Source organism: Cupressus sempervirens, chromosome 3 (assembly GCF_028749045.1).
Source record: "Cupressus sempervirens isolate cs-2001-9-10 chromosome 3, ASM2874904v1, whole genome shotgun sequence".
In the NCBI taxonomy this organism is placed as follows: Eukaryota; Viridiplantae; Streptophyta; class Pinopsida; order Cupressales; family Cupressaceae; genus Cupressus; species Cupressus sempervirens.
The window spans coordinates 197,200,285-197,227,927 of record NC_143120.1 but is presented as its reverse complement, the minus strand read 5'-3'; the positions used below and the strand labels follow the sequence as shown (position 1 = coordinate 197,227,927).

The 27,643-nt window shown below is 38.6% G+C and overlaps 1 protein-coding gene across 2 annotated transcripts in view; it reads right to left on the bottom strand.

Moving 5' to 3' along the window:
* CPSF100 (cleavage and polyadenylation specificity factor 100) overlaps positions 1-27,643 on the bottom strand; it is a 257,061-nt gene that overhangs the window by 199,041 nt on the left and 30,377 nt on the right. For both annotated transcript variants that reach the window (XR_016362048.1, XM_089819032.1), the window contains exons 3-6: positions 12,687-12,783; positions 12,431-12,557; positions 12,216-12,331; positions 80-174 (exon numbers count right to left, since the gene is read on the bottom strand). Coding sequence is in view for 1 of the 2 variants with exons in the window: in XM_089819032.1 (XP_089675158.1) it covers positions 80-174; positions 12,216-12,331; positions 12,431-12,557; positions 12,687-12,783 (435 nt within the window). In the remaining variant the exon portion in view is untranslated. The remainder of the gene's footprint in view (positions 1-79; positions 175-12,215; positions 12,332-12,430; positions 12,558-12,686; positions 12,784-27,643) is intronic.

The following is a 27,643-nucleotide window of genomic DNA, read 5'->3' as shown; positions in this document are numbered from 1 at the left end:
TGTTAGAACAACTATTATGTCTTTCATTTCTTCAACTAAAAAGATAATGAATTATGATACTTCGGTTTGTTTTTAGCACCTGTTCCAAACATAAAACAAGTTCAAGCACACGCCCAGCTGTATCAACTGGGAGAAGGACATTCCCACCTCCTCGCAACACTTTTAATATCATATCTGGAACATGCACAGTACATTAACATTAAATACCTCCTCTGAACCATTATTTCATATAACATGCTCTGTTTGAATAATGTGGCACAAAACTGACAATAATAAAAGAAGTGCCTAACTAGTATGAAGAACTTGGCTCCTATTCACATAGTATACAAAAATATTTTAATCACTTACCAGGCTACCTTTGTGCAATCAACTCAAGAATATAAATAGAACCTTCATTAGAACCAAAATTTCTTAAATACAAGTGCAATGTATTATCGACAAAAACAACTGACCCAAAAAAGTTTGTCTATAGCAATATTGAAAATACCATGAAAGCCAATTAATTGGCAAGAATTCCAAACTGAGTAATCGGGAAACATTAAAAGAAGAAATGATTAGGTCAAAAAGAAATTGGCTTATTCATTTGGCCACCACAAAATACAATGAGATAAGCTGAGGTAATTGAGCTGTTGATGATACCACCCAAACTTCCCAAATCAACAGAAAATATCCTGACATTCAAACAACCTTCTAGATATCCTCCAGATATCTAGCAGGGATCTACCTGTATTCCTATATCTAAATGGTTGATTCATGTCACAGTCTTCCCACTGGTGACCAGTTGGTTTGCACTTTTAATATTGGAAAAGTTCAGGATAGCTTAAACAAACCCTAGTTTAACCAAAGTTGTGATTAAATAGACGTAGATGAGTAGACAAGCTCAATTACATTATATAGCCACAAGGATCTCTTTCTAGATAAAAAGTTATCTTTGATGGAACTGGAGTGTGTTTTAGAGGAATGAATTTGATATGAATCTTTTCTGTACAACACTTTTGTTCTTTTCCAAAATTTGCATGTAATATGCTGATGAGTAATATCATTTGGATAATCTACAGTGCAAGACTTTTCAGGCAGAATCTTAATTCTCTGTTACTGTATTTTATAGGAAGGAAACACTACAATTTCTCGGTTGCAAAAAACTTTAATTCTTTTCTGAAATCTATATTTAAAAAATGTTTGACAAGTTACATCATTTGGATAATCTACAGTAACTATGTTGAAGAGCATTTGTAATAATTATTTCCATCCAGAACAATATGTCTTGTTCTCTCTATTTAAATCTGAATTCTAGTTTCTTTTACTACAGAATGCCATTGATATAATTCCTCAGGTTCAGTAATGGCCTCAAGTTTCTGCTGCATTTTCAACAGATAATTTTACTATATTGCATAGCTACGAAAGTTTTATCATCAACAATGCCAAGATTGCCATCGCAATAAATGTAGCGAATAGATGTTCAATACTTCTGTCTGAAAGAAAAGGAGAACCTTGGTGTAATATCCCCTTCCTAAGCACACTTTCAATATCCAGACTATTAGCCTTTTCAGCAGATTCCCATAGGCTAATGAGTTAGGGTTAGGGAATTCAAGGTGACAGTTTAATCCAACTTATTTGACAATGACAGGTGTTGTATAAAGATTGGTCGGTTAAAATAGGCATAACGCCCTTTTTTGCAGTGGTTTTGAGCAATTAGTTCATACAATATTTAGTAAGTGCTAAGCTAGACACCAACTTGGCCAGTTGGTTGTATTTCTATTTTGAAATGTTGCTTAGAGTAGCTCATGATGATATTTTGATTTTAATGTGGTTTACAGCATTTAATTTTAATAAACTTACATCATAAAGTTGAATTAAAAATTGAACTTTGGCATTGTTTAATATATTAAATACATGTCTTAGCAGGTACCTAAGGTAAATATTGAAGGTCAATGAAATACAATGAATTTTTTTGGAAGCATGCACCAACATTGGGAGTTATAAGGTGTTTTAAAACTAAATTCAAAAAGGTGAAATCCTTAAAGGAGGCTTGGATGTTCTAGGTGGTTAGTACTCTGGTTTGAGCTAACTTTCTCAGTAGCATGGGTAATAATTTGTAGGCAGGTTTGGCTGGATTGAACTTGCTCATTCCTGTGGCTTTGTGAGGATGAAAACCTTTACAATGAACATCCTCTACAGTAATGAAAGATCTAATATGGATGAATCATTGATGATTTCACACGGAAAACACATTTCGGCTTCATAGTTTTGTGAAGTAATTAGTTCAAGCATAGAGTATCCATAACAGATTTGAAGGAGATTGATAAAAGGAAGGTGGGAAGAGTTTGTTTGCATTTTTTACTGAATTGCATCCATTCTTTGCTGTCCAACATGTTCCCCCTTCTGGCCGTACAGCTACTGTGAGAATGTGGGGAATTGTGAAGAAGGGCAATAAGGGTATGAGTAAGTCTGGTGGCTGTTTGGTGGTGTCCATGCTTGAATTCTCACATCTGCATCAAAATCGTGTCCTTTGGAGGTGTTTCTTGAGGGTTGGTGCATTGGATTTATACTACAAATTTGTCGGGTTTCGTGTCATTTTTCAATATTATTTGTAAACGGAAAATGAGCATATGTTCAATATTAAATTTTAATGTTATTGTATTTTTACTTCTGGAAATAAATCTAATATATTACTCGTTTTGGGTTCTCCTGAATATTCTGATTTGAGGAATTAGTTACTATATTGCAGCAAGTGAATTTATTGCAAAAATATATTTCTTCATCTCTTTCTATTTCTCTATAACAACTAAAAACAGAAAAAAAGGGTGTGTATTATGAATGACAGTGGGAATAGGCGACTGACCAATGAAACAGACAGAATGGAAAGTTAATTGGAAAAATTGGGCTTTCAATTATATTCAGTCTATCATGTTAATGTGGGTACTTGTCCATGTATTATGCCCCACTGCCGTATGAAGAAGAAATCCCACACACCAGCAATCCAACATACAGGCACCAACAGAAATGACCAAAGCGATGCCAGGAAGCCGACATGGCAGAGCTAGGTCGCAGAAGAAAATACAGGCACAATAGATCATGGCAGACCTTGGTTGCTGAAGGAGCAAGCACGGTGAAAAGAGAGAGAGCAACACACAGTGAAAAGAGATGAGAGATATGAACATGCGAGCAAATACAAAGCTGTTGGAACAGAAAAGAGGCCACCCGGGAATGCACAGAAACAAGAAGGATCACAGACGGTGAGATCATGTGAGCAAATATGAAGCCATCGGAACAGACGAGAGACCACCAGGAAATGCACGGAAGCAAGAAGGATCGCAGATGGGGAGATAAGAAATGATGAAACCCATGTAAACAGCAGGCCAAGAGATCTCAGTAAATAAACCCAGTCACAGCAACGCCGTATTGAAGCCAAAGTCGAGTGTTTAGCAGGAGAAACTTCCATTACCGCCGAGGAGAAGAGTTTGGATGGTCACGAGTGGTGAAAGACGGGATCGCATCGCGGGAAGAACAGTTGCAGGAGGACACATAGGAGAAGAGAAGAAGCTTATCCAAAACCTCCTTAGCTGTAGTATGTAATATCACGGAAGATATTATCCCCTACCTCAATAATTTTCAGAAAATAATATGCATCTTTTGCAAATAAAATCAGTAGAATAAACAAGCAATAAACCAGAATGCTTATTAAAAAACTCAGTTTTAACACAACTTCAGAAGAAATCAGAAATTCAATCTTAAATCCAAGCATGTCCGAAAATGAATGGGGCTTCCACCTCTAATGCTCAAATGGTGACCCTTCAATTGCCTTCTACCTTTGAGTCTTTTTAACCTTTTTGTCACCTTTCAGCCCACTTCAATATATTAAATTGACCCCTTTTAAATTTACATTAAGCTCACAAAGCCAATTTTAGTATTTCATAAAATTTGGCATAAAACTTTTAATGCCCAAGAATTGGGGACATTACAGTCCTCCCTCCTCAAGATTGTTTGCCCTCAAGCAATCATGAGTCCATATACCAATACCGAGGTCCCATATCCACCTGCTAGCATCCATGTGGCCCATTCTCGTAATGATGAATTCATGATCTTCCAGGTTGTAGTACCCAAAATGAGAATGCAACTCATCTATCACTATGATGCTTGGATCCCAAGTAAATTTGTGAAGTATCGCTGCATCTGTACGTTGTGCAACCTCGATAATAAATCTCAAACTGTGGAGTATCACAATATAATCCACAATATGCAAAACACACATCCTACTATCACATGTTTACAGTACAGGGTAAACGGAGGCTTATCGCATTAAGAGACTAGAATATAACATAGAACAAGATACTTTATTCATATAAGCAAACATGCAATTCCAATTACAAAGATGATTCATAAACCCATTCGGACGATGTAAATATACTTCCAGAAGGGGTGACACAATCGTCACGCAACCTTTCAGATACTAACTCATCCCGTCGGCTCAATATAGTTTTTATCGACAACATCATCCCCCCCAAAAGAATGGTCATCTCCAGACAACAAAATAGAGACAACTTAAATTACTAAGTGCATCCACACTCAAAATAAACTAAGAAGTAGAGAGTTGTGTCCCTGGTAGGGCTAGTGTGGTAGACGTCCTCTATGCTCTAAGCTCGCTCAGTTGTGCCCACAACTCATGTACCTATTGCGTCCAAACATCCAAATTCAAGTTGGCTTGCATATGGAGTTCTAGTGCTCTCTCTATCATGTCAGCTATCTTTCGAAGTTCCTCTTCCTTTGCATTTGACTCTCTCTTCGCATCCCCCAACTAAGATACAACTGTTGCTTTCTCAACAATGAATATTGCTTGCTCCTCCCAAGCTTCCTATTGGGTGGCCACACTCGCTTCTACTGTGGCTAGTCTAGTAGCTACCTCCTCCAGAGCCCTTACTGCTACTACCTAATTGACCTCACTCCCACACAGAGCAAAGTACGCCTCTCGATACACCTATACTATCCCTCATGTGAGATGCTCAACTCTGCTCTCTGCCACAAGCTCCTAAGTATTCCACTCCTGCCGCATCTCTAGGGACTCTATGTTCAGCCATCCTCTCGCCTTGAAACATACTGAGAAGGCCTCTGGACAACCAACTGACATAAATGCCAAGACCTGCTCTAACTCCCGTACCACCAACTCCAAAGCACATCTCTGTGCCAAGACTACTACTTGTCTACCTCGAGTCAACACATCTGCTAAGTATGTCTTGACATCCTCCTCTATAGCTGTCGAAGGGTCAAATGGTGTGATGTGCTCTATGGCCATCGCTGTCTCTACCACGTCCAACATCCTCTCTATCATACTCCCTATTGGAGGTGGGGGTGGTGGTGGCTCCACTACAACGGTAGGATGAATCTCTACTAGGGCTGGAGGATTTGTCAACTCAGGTACTTCACTCATGGGTGAGATAGTGACATGTGTTGGTACTACTGGTCTAATGCTGAATCTCCTACCTAGGTACCCACTTAGGTCCTGCTCACTTAAGTCCTCAGCTGCAATATCCTCACTAGTGGCCAGTAATGCATCGACTATCGTGACCACTGCATCAGATCTCACTACCTCCAATCTAACCTGTGGTATCCCCGAACTCTCAAGAACCTTCTATGCAAGTAGCTAAATATTCTTCTTATGGGTGTCTTGTTGATCCTACTATGTTTAACATCATCACTGAAAAACATCTTTATAATAAAGGGAAACAACGTGACTTCTATGACTCAACTGATACTTGGATTTAGACTTCTAATGGTTTCATGTATCCTCTGCATGGTTCCATCTCTTTTCCTGTTGAGCTATTTAGTAAAGTGGTGAATAGTACCTTTGTTGTCATTCCTACTTCTGATTAGTTTCAAGTGAAGCTTGCCTTAACTTGGTTTACTATCATGCAAGCTATGATTCTCCTATTTATCAATACATCAAATTTCCTTATGATGGTGAGATTAAGAAGATCAATCATAGTCTTTATCATCCTTCCAGACCTCGACATTGTGTTACTATTGACTTCTTTTGGCCTTCTCTTCATACTACTCCTACTCGTCTGGACTATATGTTCCATTCAAGTCAAGAATATAAAAGTCGAAAGATTGTCAAGTTAAGTATGCCTCGTGCGTCAACCGACTGGATGGTTCCGGCGGTGTTTCTGTAGCCGACAGAATGATGTCCAGCGGTGTTTTTGTATTCTATAGCCGACGGGGTGATGTCCGGCAATGTTTCTGTATTTTGTTGCCGACGTCGTCAGTAAATAGTTTGTAGCGGATAGAATATTTGTGGCCAACGGACTCCTTCAGGAAGGTTCAGCAGTAGTATTTATATCCCGTCTGGGATCATTGTAAATCATTAATCTACTATTGCGAATATAATTCTGCTATTTTGTTCGTGTTCATTGTCTGTATGCGTTCATTTACTTTACCTGTACGGTAAACATCGTGGTCTTTTTCCTACAACTTCTACACCTAAGATTTATGATTCTTCTATTTAAAATGGTCAACCACCTCTTGCATCTCTTGACCCTCCTAGTGTGGTTCCTTCTTCCAGATGGTTCCTCCTAGTGTGGTTCTTTCTTCTATATCTCAGCTTTTTGTTGATCCTCCTCTTGTGCCATCAAAAGGTAAGGAACCTATGGTTGTGTATCCTCCATCTTCTACACATTTCCAACAAAATTAAATGTAACCGACATGTTGGGGAATGTCAAAAGAACCGTTACGTTCGTGCTAAAGCTTGTATAAAGGCTTTTCACAAGCCCATGTCTGTTAAAGAGGTTAACAATACATATATTCTTGTTTTGGATTATATTATTATTAATTTAGATGAGGAGGATACTTTAGATGATGAGCATGAAACTATTGATATTGTTGTTGATTTACGTAACATGCTTTCTACGCAGCTTACACTTACATCTACACCTGAGCATAGTGACTCTCTTGAGAGTCCTTTGGATTTAGCTATTGTTCCTACTGTATTGGACATAGCTCCTCTTGCAAGTAATCCACCTTCTCTAATTACTACTAATCGAGATAGGGGAAAAGGGCAACATGCTTGAAGTCAGTGCTCTAGCATAGTATCTTTTTTGTGTGTTTGCTTTTTGTTATGTGCTTCCCCCATATCGTGTTTGCTAAATGTATGTTCAGATTTCTTTAAACGACCCTTGTTGCTCTGTTGGCACAAGGTGATAAAGAAATCACCGCGTTGTGACATTCTTCTATTTGCATCTCACTTCTTCTATTTGTCATTCTATGTTATGTTGTGCATGTGTAATTGTTTGTACTTGTATCCTTGTGTTGTCTACCTAGATTTGCAACATGGTAGCACCAGTTCTTTTTGGTCTCCATGGTAGTGGTCTACCAAGACTCTTCTTTGTAACTCTTAAGTGTATTTATTCCATTATGTTGTAGTTCTACTTCCTTTGGGGGATGATGTCACATTATACTTGATATTATACTTACATATTATCATATGATCATAATGACCCCAAAGTTAGTAGATCTCTTCGATGCTCTTGCATGTTATGTTTTCATTTCCCTTGATTTGTCCACTATTGGGGGCATCTCATAGTGGAAACGTCTTTTGATGATTGTATGCATACCCTATTAAAGCCATTGTGTTAGCAATGACTTTCACATGGGGGCATACACTGCTCATTCTTGCATTCCAGTCATGGGGTATACGGATTTTGAGTCTAGTTTGGGGTACTTTAGCCTTACGTGCTTAGTATGCTTCCTAAGTTAGCATCAAATCTATGCATTACTACATCCTCCTCCTCTTTCGATGCACATATTTCATGAATCCCTTATGGATTGTACACAAACCAAAAGAATGGATTCTCTATGCAAACATTCAATCTAGGAAGTGAGCATCCTTGACATTGGGTCTCTCTTTCCTTTATCATGGTGATACAAAGAACATTGATCTATGGGCGGATCTTCTAATGGGTTGAGTAGTGGGTTGCCACTGCATTAGACTATTTTAATGCCATCTTTTGCAGCAACTCTTTTGATGCTTCACAATAGGGTGGGAACTCTATCGGGTGAGATAATCACCCTTTTCTTTCCAATCAGCGACCTCTCTCTCATTATAATCTATTGTGCTCTACTTTACCAAGAGTTTGGATCAAGCCCATCCTCTCGCTAAAGTGGGGGCTAAAAGGAATCATCTTAAATTAGAAGCACTCCAATTTAATGAAGGTTTAGCACACACATATTTAATACAAGATCATCAATCTCCCTCTCTCTCATTTCTCCTTCCCTTTCTATCCTTTCTCCTAGAGGGAATGGGGGTAAAACCTAATAAATCCTTTTTAAAGTTCCTATTTTCATGGTGATAATCTCGAGGTAGGATCTATTACCCCTAGGTCCTTCCTTTCCATCCACCTTTCCACTTGGAATTAGCTCCTGGCACCGAAATAGGGTTTCCTCAAAGTCTGGGCATGATTTCCAAATTCCGAGACTTGTTTTGGGGTCCCCAAATTGTCCCCTAGGTTTGTGCACCAGACAATCAGGGGTACAATGCTTCAAGGGCACACTACACCCCTGACGGGCCAATCAAGGGTGCACTAGGCCTCTGACAAGGCCATAGTTTGGCCCCTTTGTTCGGGTCCCATGTTTCGAGATGATCGAGTGTTAACTTCTAGGACAGGCGGCCCACGGGAGTTAGTTAATTCCAATCTCTATATAAACCCTTCTATTTGCTCCATTTTAAATATCATAACATCTTTCTCTCAAATATCCAAGCATCCACAAGCTTCAGCTCTCAAGCATTCAAGTTTCAAGCCTTCAAGCATCCATTCAAGCATTCCTCCATTGAAGATCAAGGATTCAAGCACTCAAGCAAATGAAGGAGCTAATCTTCAAGATCTTCTTCAATCTATTCAAGATCCTTTGGCGCATCTTCTACATCCATTTATTCATCTTCTTGTTCCAACCCGTTGGTGATGTCAAGTACATTGCATTTGATTCAAGAGATTTGGCTTTGTAAGGTGAATTCGTGCATTTACTTTACATTCATGCTATTTCAATTCAATGTTAATTCCTAAATTGGGGTTTGACTGACGCAAACCCCCCATCAACAACAATAATCCATTTTTATTGTAGGTTGCAGATATCAAATCTATAATCGACGAACAGGCTACAGATCGAAGTACCCTTTTCGGCTTTCTTTGAAATTGTGAAATGAGAATCAGCGTCAAACACAATCAATTAGGGTCACACTACACCCCTAATGCACCACCAATTTGCCCCTGACAAATTGCCAAAATATTTTTGGGTTTCGACAGTTACGCAATTTCTAGCTTCAATGTGAAGATTTCCTCCCATTTTGACAAGAAGAATAAGCACAAAACAGATTTCAAAGGTGAGTTCCTTCTCCCTCTTTGTCATTTCAGCTTATCTACATATCTTACATTTAGCATATACATACACATTAAGGGTCTTTAAGGAATTAGATATCTTTCCCCTGTTTTTACTAGACCTAGTTTATGTTAGTGTTCTTTGTCCGCTTGGTTAGCACCATAGTTGAAAATTTCACTTACGGCAATATCTCAGCTGCCCAAATTTTTTGAAAATCTCTGAATTGACAAAAACTTGGCGAAAAAATCAGCAATAAATCGGCACTTTTATCGAACATTTGAAAATATACAATTTCTTAAAAAATTTATTAAACTGGTACAATTGAGATCAAATTTACCAGATTTTGACCACATGCTACTTTTCTGATTTCCTCCCATGCCCTCTCAAACTATAAAGGAAAACTTTATTCGATCTGTTCCAAATTTCTATGTTTAATAATAATTATGTATTGTATTATTGAATATTCCATCTTTATCTTTGTATTATATATTGTTTATCAGAATACTTGATTATTTCATACTTGTTATTCTGTAATATTCAATAATATTCTATATATAATATACTGGAATATTAAAGAATAATAAGTATAAATATTACATAATACAGAATAATATAATATATTCAATATTCAATATTATCTTTGTATTACTGGAACATGTAATTTCTTTGTTTAATAATAACTACATACTGTATAATACTTCCAGTAAATTATTGTCTAAATCATTTGAATAATAAGCACGCACAAAGTCAGAAATTAATATACTGAAAATTTGAAAATATTAGCAGACACATAAGTTAGAACAATATTTAAACCATTTGCAATATATAATGGTTAACCATCAGCAGAGACTCATAGCTAACAGACAATTGGAAAATCACAACTGCAAATTTCTCTTGCAAATCACACCCTACATCATCATTTTCCTTAGCAGCATCATTTTTCTCAAACGCCTGTACAAAAAATTTAAAAACAGGAAACAAATAAAAATGCCTTTGCATTTTATTGTTGACTTGTCAACGATTTTAATAGGTGAGAAAATCCATCTTGCACAATATAAAGGACAAAAAAACACAGCAATATTTGGTAAAACACGGAATCGATATCTGCTGTGTTTATTTGGGCACCAATTATGGTCCGCGAAATATCGCGGTATTCGTGATAAAATGCCGATATTTGCAACTGTGATTAGCACTAATCTCCCTTGACCTAGCCCTCTAGAATTGGGATTGAAAGGTTTCTCTTCCTTATCTTCCCGTCTTCTAAATCACACACTTGCATATGTGAAGTAGGTTATGTAATGAGCTTATATTCACATTTCCTACCACACAATCAGTTACTGTCATCAGCTTGTTGAACACATTCTCTGACATTCAACAATTAGATTCTCTGAACACATTCTCTGTTTTGTCTTTTTCAGGAATAGAGAATCTTTATGACAATTGCAGCTACCTATGCATATGATTTTGTAGACACGTTCCAAATAGAAAAGAGAATATTTATGACACTAGCACCACTTGTGCATATGATTTTGTAGACACAGTTCAAATATAATAGAGAATATTAACGAAAGTCGCAGCCACTTGTGCATATGATTTTTGTAGACACTGTCCAAATAGAATACAGAATATATATGACACTCGCAGCCACTTGTGCATATGATTTTGTAGACATGGTCCAAATAGAATAGATTATCCAACATTAACAGTGAAATCTGTAACTGCAGATTATCAATGAAAAAAATCAACAGAGACATGAATGGGAAAAGAAGATATGAATCTGCAATATTATCCACTACATGCGTGATCGATAGTTAAACTAACCCATTTTAATGGAATTCATCTTGAGATTGCCTGTCGCACAAGCACTTGAGGAATGAGACAAGGATGTTTCTCATAATGTATCAAGGATTTGGTATTCTCACTTCAGTGAGTACTAGCATCTCTAGTAATTTCAATGGCATACCCATAGATGCTCTTAAACGAAAGACTTAAATCAAATTGAAAAAACCAAAGTCAGAGAGCCCCACAACAAGGAATACTGTTGTTTACATAAAAATCAAGAGCACATATTAAAATGCAGAAAGCTTGCAAGACTAGAAAAGTCAGTACATGATCAATTGGAGGTGCATTTGTATAATTGGAGCGGCAATCATTTGACTTTAAAAAGCTTTTAAGCTGCATTTGGCTATGAGGAATCCACCCCGCACCAAAGCAATGTGTGTATGAGGATCCCTTCACCCAACCCTTGCAAGGGGCACTATCTCTTAACCTAATTAGAGGCTGCAACCCTCAAAACCTTGCTATACTTTTATACGGTAAAAATTTAAAAATTGGTTTACCCCATGTCTGCCACAGATAAATTTGTAAAAAGTAATATGCAACTTATAATTATATGACATTATGATATGAATTTGTAATTCAGATATTAATGTTTTATAAGATCACTACAAAATTTTGTTATTCTTAATATTCAGAAAAAAAAATTCCAAATTTTACGTGAGTCCAATTTTTGCAAACTTTTGGCACTGCTGGTTTTTGGAAAATCTGAGTCTTCAAAGAAATTTGCATCTGCCTTAGTTGAGCCAAGTCTAACCCAATATAGAGAGATTGTGTCCTATAAAACTAATTGCATTCAAATAGCGTAAAATAATCCAAATACACATGGCACAGTTCTCAACAAGGTCAGCCAATGTTACATGAAAACTCATGGTAAGCAATCATTATACATTCTGATATACATTTTTTTTTTCTTAAACTATCTCTGTTAACAAAATGGCCCAGTGGTAGTACGTAACATGAAATCGTAAGTTTTTAAAAAAGCCATTAAGAGAGTTGTGTCTTCGGAGATTTACCAAAAAATTCTTGATCTCTCTGGCGCCGGGAGGGTTGATTGTTTAATGCATTGTAGGCATCTGTTATCAGCACAGCTGGACGCACAAATGATTCTAGCACTGTTCCATTCAAATGCCTGATAAAATGGTAAGCAGTCAGGCTGAACTTTTCTTGATTAACATTTAACAAAAAAAAAGCTGAGTTAATTCTCAGGATGATAGATAAAAATCACAACCTTTCCTTCCGATGATTAAAGTCAACGGCATAGATTACATCCTCTCCATCTTTTGTGATTTTCCATATTGTTCCCCCCAAAAGATGCCCAGCTGCATAAGGACTGATAACTATTCCTTCACCATTCCCTGATTGCAATAATACATGATGCATTTATGATAAGACCAATGAAGATAGCCATATGTTTACTGGAATGCCAATAAGTAAATCATGAAAAATAGAAGTGCTGCAATCAATGTATAAGATGAATATCCTACCAGAAAAATAATAATTTTGGGAATACGTTAGTCGTGTCACATTTTGAAAAGCAGCATCTACATCATCCAACGTGAACAGGTCAAAATCTGAAACAGCCTGCAAGAAAAACCAATATGCATAATTTACATTGCTATCTCTGCCATATACCTCCTCCTCAAACATAACCAAACAAGATTAGTTGGCAAATTTGGGTCAGAGAGTACCAAGAGGGCTCTTAGAAAATCTAGCAACAATAATAAAAGTTTTTAAGTCCTTCACTTCTATCACCCTGTTAAAATGTAGCCTAGAGGCAAGTCAAAAAAATGGCTGAAGAGACGACCAAAGAAAGTTTGGACACGCAAGCTCTAGATTGCTACCCATTTCCTGAGCCATGTTTATGCCCAAGTTAATTTGGCAACCTACATTTCAAGCAACTAAATGGATAACGGAAGGTTTAGATGAATTTAAAAGAACAAAAAACCTCCGTCTATAGCATCAATACTGAAATTTGTTTCGTCCTTAGTAAAAAAGGAACATTCTATCCTCAGAACAACAGTATAGCAGCAGTGCATGCCAATCTTAAAAGATCAAAGATTCTAGTATAGGCAAAAATGGCATTCACATAAATTGCTCTTGAAAGAAAACTGAGATCTAGAAAATTATCTCAAACTGAACCAGCTCCTCAAAAGTCAAATCCAACTCTTAATGAAACTCATGGAAGGGAACAACCACCTGAAGGTCTGCAAGTGTAATTTGTTGCTCATATGACATGGCTGAAATTGTATGGTCCATCAAAACATTGCTTTTTCTTCAATTATCTAAAACCCAGCTCATCAACACATCAACTCCTGGTCTAGGTGCCACAGAGTCATCCCGAAGAGGCAACGATTAAGCTGCAAAGTTCACATGCCTAGCTCATTCACCCTGCTGTGGCCTAGTACATGTACAGTGAGCTAACAGAATAGACAAAATGTCATAAAAATGTTCAGCAGAAAGAAAAAACGCTCCCTCAGGTCTGATCATTAATCAAAGCGCCTCCAGCCACTGACTTCAAAGCTTTCCATGGTAGGGCCAGCACAAATAAACAAATGATGGTAGAGCAAAGCAAGAATTTGAATGCTATGGCCAACAAGAAAAGATAACCCAAACTCCACAGTCAACCAACACCTACAAACTGGTCAACAAAAAAACCCAAAAAATCTGCAAACCAGAAAACCTAAATCCATTTCAGGATTGAAATCCTAATCTGCAAACTACCCTCATGAGTTTGCATGTTATTGTTTCTTGGAAGGTAGTGAGTTCGAAGACATCAGAGCAGAGTACATAAGAAATTTTAATCATAAGGTTGGGAGTGCTTCAAACGACCTTGCTAGAGATTTAGGATGCTTACAAAGAGGACTCCACATTTAGTGTGGGGATTATTGAGTCTTAGTTGTGGTTGGTTGGGTATCTAAGCATTATTGAGTCTTAGTTGTGGTTGGTCGGGTATCTAAGCTGAAGAGATATCCAAGCTTGGGGTAGCTCTCTTCAACCACAAGAAGTATGTTCCATCCTAGTGAAAAGGACTACCAAAATTCATCAAACCCTTAGTGAAAAGAATCGGCATGCAAGCTACATTAAATGTGAATCTTGGAGGGAAATCATTAAAACTTTCGATTGTTTTTAAAGGACAGATGTGCATATCTGTGACTATTTCCATCCTGTCTGTGAGAAATAAAAATAATCAGAATTTCAATACTTTTCTTGCCAATTGGTTCACAAAATGACAATACGAATCCAGTAAGTTTTTGGCAGACCTTGAAGGAGGTCTTATTCAAAGCAAGGGTTTCCTGTCATCTTCAAGCATCCAGTAAAACAAAATGAAGACAATGGAAGAACTAAACTGTAACCTTTCCTGAAAAGAATTTAATGAAACATTTGACAGTAATCAGCTAAGGGATTTACGGAAAAAAAAGGAAGTAGGCAATTGGCTGTATATGAGTGGATTACAATTGGAATCCATTAAATCCCTCAATGGTGTTCTCTCCAAGTTGTAAGAATTAGAAACATATTTGTCTGAAGTAGGCCAAGCAGATTAGAGGCTTCTTAATTAGGCCTTACAACCCTCAATGCTCATTTTGGTTTAGCGGAAATTTAAGACATCCGTATAAAGATGTCAGACTTGCAGTTGCCACATGTCTTAGTGAAATTACAAGAATAACAGCTCCTATAGAACCCTATAATAATGATGTGTTGAGGAAGGTTTTGAAGCTAAGTGTGGAGAACTTTCAGCAGTTACATGATGACAAAGGCTAGACATTTTTTATGAGGATTAAGATCTGAAAAGTTATGACATGGGTCAGATCATTTGCCATTATGATTGACCTTGAATGTAATAATTTGATTCTTCAGATGTTTCAAAGCTTCTTGACTAAAATCAGGAAGCATCATCCGGACAATATGTGGGCTTGGATGTGTCATGTCCCCATTTTGGAGGCAATTTGATTTAATTAATTTAATTAATTAGGTTGTCCAAAATAATGAATATTTTATGAGGATGACTAATTAATTATTTTAATTAAATAAATAAGTGGTATTAAGTTAATTATTTATAAAGTTATCAAATAAATAAATATTAAAAGGTAACTTTATATTTAATTAATTTAATAAAGTGACTTGAATTATAAAATATTTTATAAAGTCACTTTATAAAAAAAAATCAAGAGTTCCCCTTTCGAGTACATACATGGACTTTGTAAAAGGAAAAAAAGAAGTAACTATAAAATATTTTATAAAGTCACTTTATAAAAAAAAATCAAGAGTTCCCCTTTTGAGTACATACATGGACTTTGTAAAAGGAAAAAAAGAAGTAATATTAAAACTCATGTATTATCCCACATTGGCAAGACGGAAACGTCGAGCAAGTGAGGAAGGGATTAAAAGAAAGAGGATAGCTCTCATTTAAGCATGTTTGGAAATATCAAAGAAATTGGAAATTTTTTTGGAGATTATGTCTCAATAGTTTGAAGGACGGAATCCCTTCAAGTTGGAAATCTTGACGCCATTGAAAGATATGGTCTTGAGATTCAACAGGGTAGCAGTCTGAAAAAGAAGATACGAAAAAAGCAGTCCGAAAAAGCGGAACCGAAAAAGCAAGCCGAAAAAGCAATCCGAAAAATCAGTTCGTAAAAGCAAATCGGAAAAGCAAAGCAGAAGGGGCAGCATTGAAAAAAATTATTACAGCCATCTACAACCAGGTTCCTTTATTAGTATTGTTTTTTTTTAGGGTGTTATAAGTTTCAGCTGTAAGTGTGCATTATACCAGCATTATCATTTTGTAATCCATGTAAATGCCAAAAGTCTTGGCCATATTTCATGAGCATTGTATTAGAAAATTTCATTGCAAATTAAGAAGATAATAGTTGCTGGTGTCATCTAAGCAATTCAATATCATTATTTATCAGCTAGTTAGTTTGCACACCAACTATTTGTAAAAATGCCAGTTGGCTGTAGGTGTTAATTTCTCATGCTTAGATCATATATATGCACTGAATATTGTCAAAATTAGTAGCACACTCATGTTAGGCCATTGTGTAGTCCATTTGGAGTCTTCTAGTACAAGATTCTCTTTGATGCAAATTGAAAAAGAGTCATTTAAAGCCAGCTGAAATACTATATCAGTCATGCGTCCCTTGCATGTGAATTGTTTGATAAAATTCCTTGAGCTTTCATCAGCATTTTTGAGAGCAAATTTGAGGAGGGTCATTACAACGGTATCAGAGCTTGCTTGCAAAGTGTTTGACGAAATGTCAAACCACTGAAGTATAAAGATTTTTGGTGTTCGAAGAAGTTATAACCTATTGGGGTTATTACAATGGTATCAGAGCTATAAGTCCTGCCATCCTATGGAGGTCTTATAGGGAATTTGGAATAGCCAAATACAGAGAAAAATGTTTGACAAAATGAATGCCGCTCCAGATCAGGGAAAGGAAAGATTCTTACAGTTATTAGACACCTTAGCACAGGGACAGCGATCAGCAGAGCAGAGAGCACAGGAACAGAGTCAGAGATTGGAGCTTATGATGCAAATGATGGCTCGTCAAATGGGGTTGAATGCTAATGTGGGCGGAGGAAATAATCAGAATGGTAATAACCAGAGTGGTAATAATCAGGATGGGACACATAATGGAGGCGAACAAGTTGGGAACAATTTTGGTCATGCACCCCAACAAACTAGGACAGTGAGTTCGAGGCCCATTATTCCCACATTTCCTCCTAGAGCTCCAGAGCAGCCCGTACCAGAGCCCCAGATCATTGATATACAGGACCAACTAAGGAGAGATTGGGAAGCCGAAAGTCCAGATTTTACTGCTGCAATTACCTTTAGGGAGTATATGGATGTGCGGATGAAACATATGCCACGTGGACATGACAGGAACCAGAGCTATGAGCTACGGAAGAAAATAGGGAAACTTCAGTTACCATATTATGATGGCTCGGGGAAGTCTACAGCAAGAGCTTGGATTCAAAATCTTGACATATACTTTCAAATGAACCCTATGCCTGAGGAAGAAACTATTAAGTATGCAGCAATTCACTTGGATGGGTTAGCACACAAGTGGTGGCATCATGGTATGGTCACTATGGGTCATGCACACATTACCTCATATGTGAGTTTAAGGAGAGACTGATTGAACGTTTTGATAGGCCTAAGGATCGTACCTTCCCTATGATAGGCAGAAACTTGTATGAGGAGTTTAACAGACATGCTGATTCGATACAGAGAGACATTAGCACATCTTCGGGTAATGGTTTATCTGCATCATCTTCACAGGTAGAAGGGGTTACAGATGTTGTGCAGGTTGAGCCAGTAGCATGAGAAGGTGATATCACAGGCACACTGGATTGTGCGATTGACACAGATAGTGATTCCAGTACAGTTGGGCTGGATGAAGTTACAGCAGTTGAGGATACTGTCATGTTTGAGGATAGTACAGTTGATCAGAAAGTGAGCATTCAAGACTTTGCAGAAAATGAGTATCAAGCACAGTTGGATGCTTCTTCACATGAGATAGAGGCTAGTAGCTCTTCACTTGGTTTGGCACGCCAGCTGAAAGACAGGGGACAAGGATATTGTTGCGGCTTTATCTCATCATGACAGGATGCATGGATTGATTGAGAATCACATTTGGATGATTCAACTACAAGAGAGACAGAAAGGAGTCACAACAGGTTCTTCTTGTGACGACTTACAGCAGATCAAGGAAGGCATGGAGGCAATGAAGGCAAGTTACATACACCTACTTTCAGATCGCGATCATCTCCTTAATCTTGCAGGCATCTACTTAGATGCATTGAAGAAGGAGGAGGAGGAGGTTGACCGGCTTTCTCATGAGCTGGAGGATACTCGGAATTCCTTGGTGTGTATTCAGTTGGCTCTCCAGGATTCTGAGAGACATGTGGACGAGCTTTGTCTTGAGGTGAGCTCAGTTCGAGAGTTAGCGCGTATAGCAGGGACTCAGTTTTCTTTTACAGTCAGATCACATGTTGATGATTTCTCAAAGATGACAGAGTTTACACGAGAGTCCCAAGATCTGAGTATTACAGATGATAGCTATTCTGAGGTTACTCCTTTGGGCAGTGTACTAGGGATAGAGTATAGGAGTTCGATCAGTCAGCACGATCATGTGTCTAGTCAGCTGAGAGTTGGCAAGTGAGACATTTCTATCGCTTGCGAGCATTTCGATGTTGCTCGTCAGTTGTTAGCAGTTTATGGATGGGGTTCTCCTACTAGTGATGAGCAGGGAGGCAGTTATCTTTCTTTGACAGAGATCCACTCTTTATGGGAGGCTATCTGAATTCTGAGACAGAATTATATGCAGTTGGTAGCCGACAGAGATTATCTTATGGAGTGGGGCAGTACAGCATATGACGCGTTATTGGTCAAGGAAGATGAGGTGAGTGAGCTTACTCAACAGCTCGAGGTGACTTCTGAGTTTCTTGAGAGTACACAGTTGGATTTCGAGGAGTCACAATTTCATTTGGCTAAGGTGATCGTGGAGTTAGAGCGACTGCAGTCTTTACCCGATTCTGTATAGTCACAAGCTGTGGTGTCTGGTGATCCGAGGATGTCCATGGTCGAGATTGTCAAAGACAGTGGAGATGGGGATGCATCCATCCTTGATACTAACATTGGCATATCGGGTTCGTTCCCACTGGAGTCAGGTTCAGTTGAGTTGGGTGCTGCAGCAGATTGTTGTGGTATGCCTGACATGGTGGTGGCCTCTAGTACTGATGGCACGGAGAGTAGAGATGTTGTATCAAAGATCATGTGTGATCTTGGTGAGCCGGCAGTTGGCATGGTTCCTGCTAGTAATACTACTCCCTTGGTGATGTCTTCGGAGGTAGTAGTCAGTTCCAGCTTGGTTAGTGATCGATTGCAGTTAGTTTCATCTGGGTTGCAGTCTAAGCCATTGACTAAGATTGGCGCATTCTATCGGCGTTACACTGTGAGGTATGCTCATCAATTTACCTTTGATGACCATGTTGATGAGATGATGATACGGAGATATACTTTGATTCCTAGTGCTTGTCATCAATTATGGGATGGTTTGACGCCACAGGATGAGAGTTGTGATGGGCATGACATGGCGATAGGTTCTGCAATTGACAGCTTGATAATACATGACTTAGAGCAGGAGTTTGGGAGTGATGCTTTAGCGGTTGTTGTTATTGATTCTACTCCTTTGGCTATGACATGTCCTGACTTAGCTGGTGATCAGTCACAGTGGGTTGTATCACTTGTTCATGGTGAGCTGTTGACTGAGGTTGGTTCTTTTTATCAACATTATACTGCAGGGTATGTACATCAGTTAGCATTTGATCCTTGTGTTGAGGAGTTGATGGCAAGCAAATTTGGTTTGGGTTCCATTTCTTACTGTTTATCTTGTGATGTCTTTTCACCATCAGCGGTGCTTGGGAGTTATGGTTATGAGACAGTGGCCGGTGATCTACAGAGTTGTGTCTGCAGGAGTTGTACAGTGTGTGGATTCTCCATACTTGGTACAGTTTCATTCGGGAGCGTTCACCATTGTTGCAGAGTTGGATTATACATTCCGTATAGGCCAGTGGGATGCGTTGATGGTATTTACTGTGTTGGCAGCTTGATTTGCCCACTTTACTTGGGTTCTGATGTTCTAAGAGTTTGTGTCTCGTGGGTTTCTGACTGTGGCAGTTGTGATTTTGGAGTTTGGTTGAGCTGTAATTGTCAGTTTGATTATGGATTCCTCTTGGTTATATTGCAGAGGATATTGTAGGAGCCTATGTTAATAAACAGTGGTATAGTTCATGACTACATTTGAGATCCAGGCGGATTGATTGGTTTATTGTTCAGCCATTGCTTGGGGACAAGCAATTTCAGGAAGGGCGGACTGTCATGTCCCCATTTTGGAGGCAATTTGATTTAATTAATTTAATTAATTAGGTTGTTCAAAATAATGAATATTTTATGAGGATGACTAATTAATTATTTTAATTAAATAAATAAGTGGTATTAAGTTAATTATTTATAAAGTTATCAAATAAATAAATATTAAAAGGTAACTTTATATTTAATTAATTTAATAAAGTGACTTGAATTATAAAATATTTTATAAAGTCACTTTATAAAAAAGAATCAAGAGTTCCCCTTTTGAGTACATACATGGACTTTGTAAAAGGAAAAAAAGAAGTAATATTAAAACTCATATATTATCCCACATTGGCAAGAGGGAAACGTGGAGCAAGTGAGGAAGGGATTAAAAGAAAGAGGATAGCTCTCATTTAAGCATGCTTGAAAATATCAAAGAAATTGAGAAATTTTTTGGAGATTATGTCTCAATAGTTTGAAGGATGGAATCCCTTCAAGCTGGAAATCTTGACGCCATTGAAATATGGTCTTAAGATTCAACAGGGTAGCAGTCTGAAAAAACAGATACGAAAAAGCAGTCTGAAAAAGCGGAACCGAAAAAGCAGTCCGAAAAAATAGAACCGAAAAAGCAGGCCGAAAAAGCAGTCTGAAAAAGCAGTTCGAAAAAGCAAATCGGAAAAGCAAAGCAGAAGGGGCAGCATTGAAGAAAATTATTACAGCCATCTACAACCAGGTTCCTTTATTAGTATTGTTGTTTTTTAGGGTGTTATAAGTTTCAGCTGTAAGTGTGCATTATACCAGCATTATCATTTTGTAATCTATGTAAATGCCAAAAGTCTTGGCCATATTTCATGAGCATTGTATTAGAAAATTTCATTGCAAATTAAGAAGATAATAATTGCTGGTGTCATTTAAGCAATTCAATATCATTATTTATCAGCTAGTTAGTTTGTACACCAACTGTTTGTAAAAATGCCAGTTGGCTGTAAGTGTTAATTTCTCATGCTTAGATCATATATATGCACTGAATATTGTCAAAATTAGTAGCACACTCATGTTAGGCCATTGTGTAGTCCATTTGGAGTCTTCTAACACAAGATTCTCTTTGATGCAAATTGAAAAAGAGTCATTTAAAGCCAGCTGCAATACTATATCAGTCATACGTCCCTTGCATGTGAATTGTTTGATGAAATTCCTTGAGCTTTCATCAGCATTGTTGAGAGCAGATTTGAGGAGGGTCATTACAATGGTATCAGAGCATGCTTGCAAAGTGTTTGACGAAATGTCAAACCACTGAAGTATAAAGATTTTTGGTGTTTGAAGAAGTTATAACCTATTGGGGTTATTACAGGATGCACACCATTATGTCCTTAATCTTAGATGAAAATGATCATATTTGCAAGCACCTATTCAACCAGATTTGTTGGCCATTTTGACGAAGGAACATGTTGTATCACCTATTGCCTATGAATTATCCAAAAGACTGATTGACGAAAAAATTGAAAAGTTCAAGAAGCACGACTGAAAATGAATCAATCTCAAAGGATTTACAATTTGCAGAATAACACAAGAAAAGTAAGAACCAAATGAGGCAGGAGCATATATGTTTTACATGTCATGACACTTGGACACCTAATCATGTTTGTCAAGATTGTAATGAAGATAAGGGAGCCAAAGAAATTCAGACCAGCAATGAAGAAGAAAGGAATCTCATAGCTTTCTCTCAACAAAATAACACAAATATTGGTGATAGGTTGAATTCAGCTATTGTTAAAGGTATGGGATATACAAATCTATACACAATGGTGAGTTGGAGATTGTAATTGACAGATATTTTGTTAAGGATAGTCTTACTCAATGTGAGAGTGAGTTGGGATCTCAATATGTTTCGAAAGAAGTTTATGAAACTTCATATCATGAAAATTTGTTTGAAAATGATGACATAGAAGCAACCTTGTCTTTGCATGCAAATTAATTAAAGGAGTTTGAGGCCTATGATGACATTGATGACATCCTTGTGAGGTGTGATGAATTATGTGTTCTGTATAACAGCAACTCACTCATGCATGATAGTGATTTAGAAGACCAATCAAAGATAGCTTTTTCAGATTGATGGTGTTTTGGAAGACCAACCAGAAAATGCATTCCGAAATGGCAGTCATGAGAAGTGCAGTTTGAAGAATCAGCTGAAAGTTACTGAAGATATGGTTGTTTCAGATTTAGTATGTTCTGATGACAGTCACAGGATCATTTTGGATCTCTACAAGAAAGCTTAAATGGACATGAGCAAAAGGGGAACGGAACGTGATTATTTTATTGTTGATTTGCAGGTGGTCAAAGCATCCCTTGAATCTATGAAATCAGATTATTTATGTTTGCTTTCATACAGGGATCATATTTTAAAGGTTGTTGAAGGTTGTTGAGTACATGTCGATAAATACAAAGAAAAGGAAGGAGGTTAATAAGCTCAATAAGGAGCTTAATGATACACAAGAAATATTAGAGAATATTTCTCTTCAAGATACGAAAAGTCAGATTATTGCTACCAATCGATATAGGGAGCAGGAGGACAATGAACAAATTCTTAAGATAGGGAGCAGAAGGACAAAGGACAAGTGATTAAGGAACTTGATAGTATACAGCAGACTTATGATTTGGATGGTTTTCCCAAAACATCAAGTAACAAATTCTGGGATAGGCTAGAACTTCGATATGAGCTAGATAACATTCAGTTGGTTGACAATTCATTGTTTGAGGTGGATGCTTATTGGAAATTTGATAATACACTCTTTGAGTTGGATGGGGGAATTCTTTTAATTCCACTGATGAGAATGAAAATGACTGCATGATTTGGGGCCCAGGTACAGTTTCTACTAATAAGGGATGGTCACAAGATTGGAGTAGTGGATTAGTTTCCAGTGTTAGTTTTGGTGCTCACTTATCGATCAGCCTACTTATGAGTTCAGATTCTGATTTACAGGTGACCTGGATGTATTATTTGCTTCTGCAGATGAGTGGTTGCACGTTGGGGGTTGATGGTAGATATGTTTTCATTAGAGAGAATGATTTTTCAGCTTCTTCTTTACCCATGGTTTCTATGTATTCAATGGCATTTTGGATTGTTTACTGGTGTGCTAGTTTCATCCTAGCATGGGTGTTGACTTCAGAGTACTTGTATACCTCAGCGTGACTAGTTGTGGGGCATTTATTGAGCACGATTCAATAGTCCTTCATGTCTATTGCGATAATTTGAGTCATTATAGTCGCTTCATAACTTTAATTTGTATGCGTCCATTGAGTTGGGTTTGTTGGAATGCTCATTTTTTCTACACTGGCATTTGGAGCTAAATTGTTAATGTTAGGTTTACAGCGGTTGACTACAGGAGTAGCACTTGGATCATGATTGACAAGGTGTTTTATGAATTGATCTCTCTTGATTTACCTTGGAAAAATATATATCATGGCATTGACCTCAACTCTCTTAGAGTTCTCAGACCTATGAGAGTTTTTATGCATTTTGTCAACAACTCAGATTGGGCTGATATGTTTTATTTTATGCCACAACGAGTGTTATGCACTTCCATGGGAGATCACCCTTAGTTAAAAAGTTGTTTAGTGCAAATTGCTTCTTGCGATGCTATTATCTCTTCAGATCTGGCAGTCATGACAGCATGATAGTTTGGAATCTTGGTATTGACTTGTTTTGTACATTATTTCAGTGGGCTTTTGATGAGTGGCTTCTCAATTCCAGGTATGTTATTTATATCAGAGTTGAGCAGCATATTGGTAGAGAAGCATTCTTGAGGTTGATATGGGACCTAGGCATTCAGTTTCAACATGCAGGTGCAGACTGTAATGTCCTCTTTTCTAGCCCATTAATTCATGATGTCTCATTAGTCCTATTTGCCTTGGTCCCGTGGGCTAATCAGGACTTTACATGGATCAGAATGAGATTTAGCTTAGGCAATTTCAGTCTTAAGCCAATCAAAGTTGATTGAGCAAGGTTTCCAAATACTTACTATTAATAGTAATTCAACGGGATTTAATTTTCTTGCCATTTCAATTTTGGACTTGGGGTGTCTTGCCAAGATCTTTCCAACGAGCTATCACACATGGTTTTCCGAGCCCGATTGGTTATTTATTTTAATGCCCAAAGATTAAATAGTTTATTAAAGAAGTGACTACTGAATTAAAATACAGATTAAAATGTCACTTTATTATTAAAAGGCCATTTTATTGTCCAAGGGATATAGCTTAGTTAGTTGAAGCAATGAGTTCTCATTGTGGAGACCCTGGTTCAAATCCCCAGCGGGACATCTTTGTGGAATTCTAAGTTGCGACTCTTGCTCTTCTATTGGTTGTATTTGTCTCATTGTAAAAGGTGGATTCTAAGTTGTGAGTCTTGGTCTTCCAAATGTTCTTTCTAGTGCAGTTGCATGAAAGGAGCTTGAATAAGCTTGTAATTCTCATGTTGCTTGAATGAGCACAAGATTTTTAAACAATTTCAATATTTAAAAAAAAAGGCCATTATATTTTCTTAAGTGGAAAAGTATACTTTAAAAAGGGAAATAAAGATGAACAGACAGGTAGGGGAAAATTAAGAGTCATAGGGATATTCTTTAAAAGAACAAAGAGAACCTCATTTGCATACGCTTAATATATCTTTTCTATTAAATTTTCTCTTGGAGAATTCTGATAAGACTTGGTTTTCAGCAGGTTTGAGGGAGAAAAACCTCAGGCTTAGAGGCAATAGGTGGGAACCCATTATCCATAGGAGATATATTGCAAATGTTTCACTTTGTGCTTCAAATTCATACTTTATGGTTATCCAAATCCTAAGTCACAAGGTTCGAATTCAAATTCAAGTTCGCCGATCATAAAATTGGGATGAAATTATTACGATAATGGATAATTGTCTATTTTTAGTTAGTGGTCAATTGTAAATATCTAATAGTTTTAGTTAGTTGTAGCTTTTTTTGATTGTTACCCTAGTACTGGGGTGCGTCAGGACGGCAGGACGTCGAAACGAGTTTCTGAGACGGGGGGAAAATGGGCCTCGGCCAGAGGATGGCCAAGGGACGGCAACAAGGGGAGGACGGGACAGAACTTGAAATACTTGTTATGAAATGGTGTTTCAGTAGAACATACCAAAGTAAAGTACTTGAAGATAGCCAAATTGCAACATGAACTAAAACCATTGAACATTCAACATAGTAACATATTACATACCCAATAGTAACATTCAAAAAACAAAAGTCAAATAGAAATCCAAGTCCCCATACTAGCGGCAGCATGGTTGCGAAATGGCGGAGGTGGGGATACTTGGGGTACGTGAGTACCTGGTGCGAGGACATCTTGGGGACAGGTCCTCCGAGGTTTGGGATGGGGGTGCGAGTCCTTGTGTAACACTACTTTTTTTGCTTTCTCAGCTAGAATAGAATGTTTCTATTCTTTACGATCATTTCCTAAGGAAACATCGTTCTATTCTTTTGTATGTAATGACCTTTCGATCTCTATTAATAACAAGCAAGCATTTACCAATTACTTCGTAATATGGTATCAAAGCCAATACTTCAATTTTTTCAAAAAATTTATAATTTCTTTTGAAATTATTTGTTAAAGAAAAATTGAAATTATTTCAAAAAATATTTCACATAAACCCGGCTAGGGTTTCCGTTTTTTGGTAGACTTTCTTCTTGTTTACCGTACAGGTAAAGAAATCAACGCATACAGACAATGACCATGAATAGCAGAATAATATTCGCCATAGTAAGTGAATGATGATTTACAATGATCCCAGACGGGATATAAATACTACCGCCGAACCTTCCCGAAGGAGTCCGTCAGCCACAATTATTCTATCCGCTACAAACTATTTATCGACAACGTCGGCTACAGAATACAAAATACCGCCGGAACCATCCAATCGGCTAACACCATCCCCCCCAAAAAAACAGTCGTCTCCTGACGACTAACAAAATTAGGAGACAACTTACAGACCACAAGAGAAATACTAGAGAGAAGGGGGCGTCCCAGAAGTGTGCTGTTGGCGACGTAACTCATACACCTGCTCTGTCCTGATGCGAAGATCTGTCTGAATCTGAGAATTAACTTCGACGGCCTCCTTTAGAAGAAGCGCTGCATCCATGGCCTGCGTCCTTGCTAACTGCATCTCATGCTCAGTCGCATCCTTATCTCGAACCGCTACCTCCGTACCTTGCTTCGCCACGTCCCTGTCCTGCATCACTGCTGCCAAATCTGCCAGTAGTGTCGCCCGCTCTGCGGCCCATGCTGCCTGCTAGTCGGCCAAGTCGACGGCTAACTTCTGTCTCGCCTCAGTCTCAGCTGCCAATGATCTCTCTGCTGCAACCCTGTTCGCCTCCGCACGCCGACAACCGTAGTAAACATCTTTGTATAGTCCCACAATCTCATGTGCCAGCTTCATCATAGGAGTGTCACTGGGTCCCAACTCTAGCTCAGTGGCCCAATCTGACATCTCAGCTGTCTCCGTCGTCGGCCAGCCCCTCTCTATAAAGCAAGTCTGAAATCGCCGAGGACAAATCCCATGGATATACGCTCTGATCAAGTGCCACTCCCTCCGCCGAGTCAGGGCCTAAATTGCCACATCGTGTCCCTTCTTCAATGCAGACTTCATGGTCCTGAGGTAATCCCGGCACCGGTCCTCATCCGACCCATAGTCCTCCTTGGCGAAAGCCTCCAATGACCATTCCACATCACTATTCTCCTCCTCCTCAGCGGGAGCCATGCCCACATCCGGTGCCGCCTTCTTTGCTGTTGGCGCAACCACGGCATGTGGCATTCCTTCCTCCTGAAGCTGAGGCTCTGGTACTGTTGGTGATGTTCCTGAACGCCTAGGAGACTGAATGGACGGACCCCGCTTCGTCGAAGTGAGTCGAAACTGCTGTCAAACTGCGCAAGCTCCATGTCCGTCTCCGGTACTAGCTGGGCGGACTCGGCCTCTGCTAAAAGGGATGATGAAACGGTGACCACTGCATCACAATCAATGACCTCCAACCGAACCTGCGGCTCAGACTGTGGCGGTGGCAACTGTGCTCTCGGTGTGACTGCGACGGTGACATCTACTGGTACAACTGGAATCACCTCCGCTACAGCCATCAGCAATGACTCGGCGACTATCCGTGGGACGACGTCCGTCACTGTCTGTGGGGCCACCTCCGTCATTGTCCGTGGGACATCTGCCTCTGCTAGAGGAGTCATAAGAATCGGGGCACGGCGCTGACCAAACGCCCGAATGACTGTCGAGAAGGTAGTCAAGTGCGTTGAAGTTGACAGCTGAGGAGGGGTGAAGAATGTGGGCCCACTACCTACTGCCTCACCATCAACTTCCGTTGATGTGCTCACCTCTTCTTCCACGAACTCAGCCTCGTCACTCATCGAAGTACCCTCCCGTTCGTTATCTGTCTCTCCGGGAGGAGCCAATTCGCGGAGTACTTCCTTGTGACCTGCTGCTGATCCTCCTGTATCTAAGTGTCACCAGTAGAATATGGGAGGCTCCCCGTCTGCCAACTTGCCCCTTGGAGGAGCCTCAAAGCCATCCATTGGAATCTG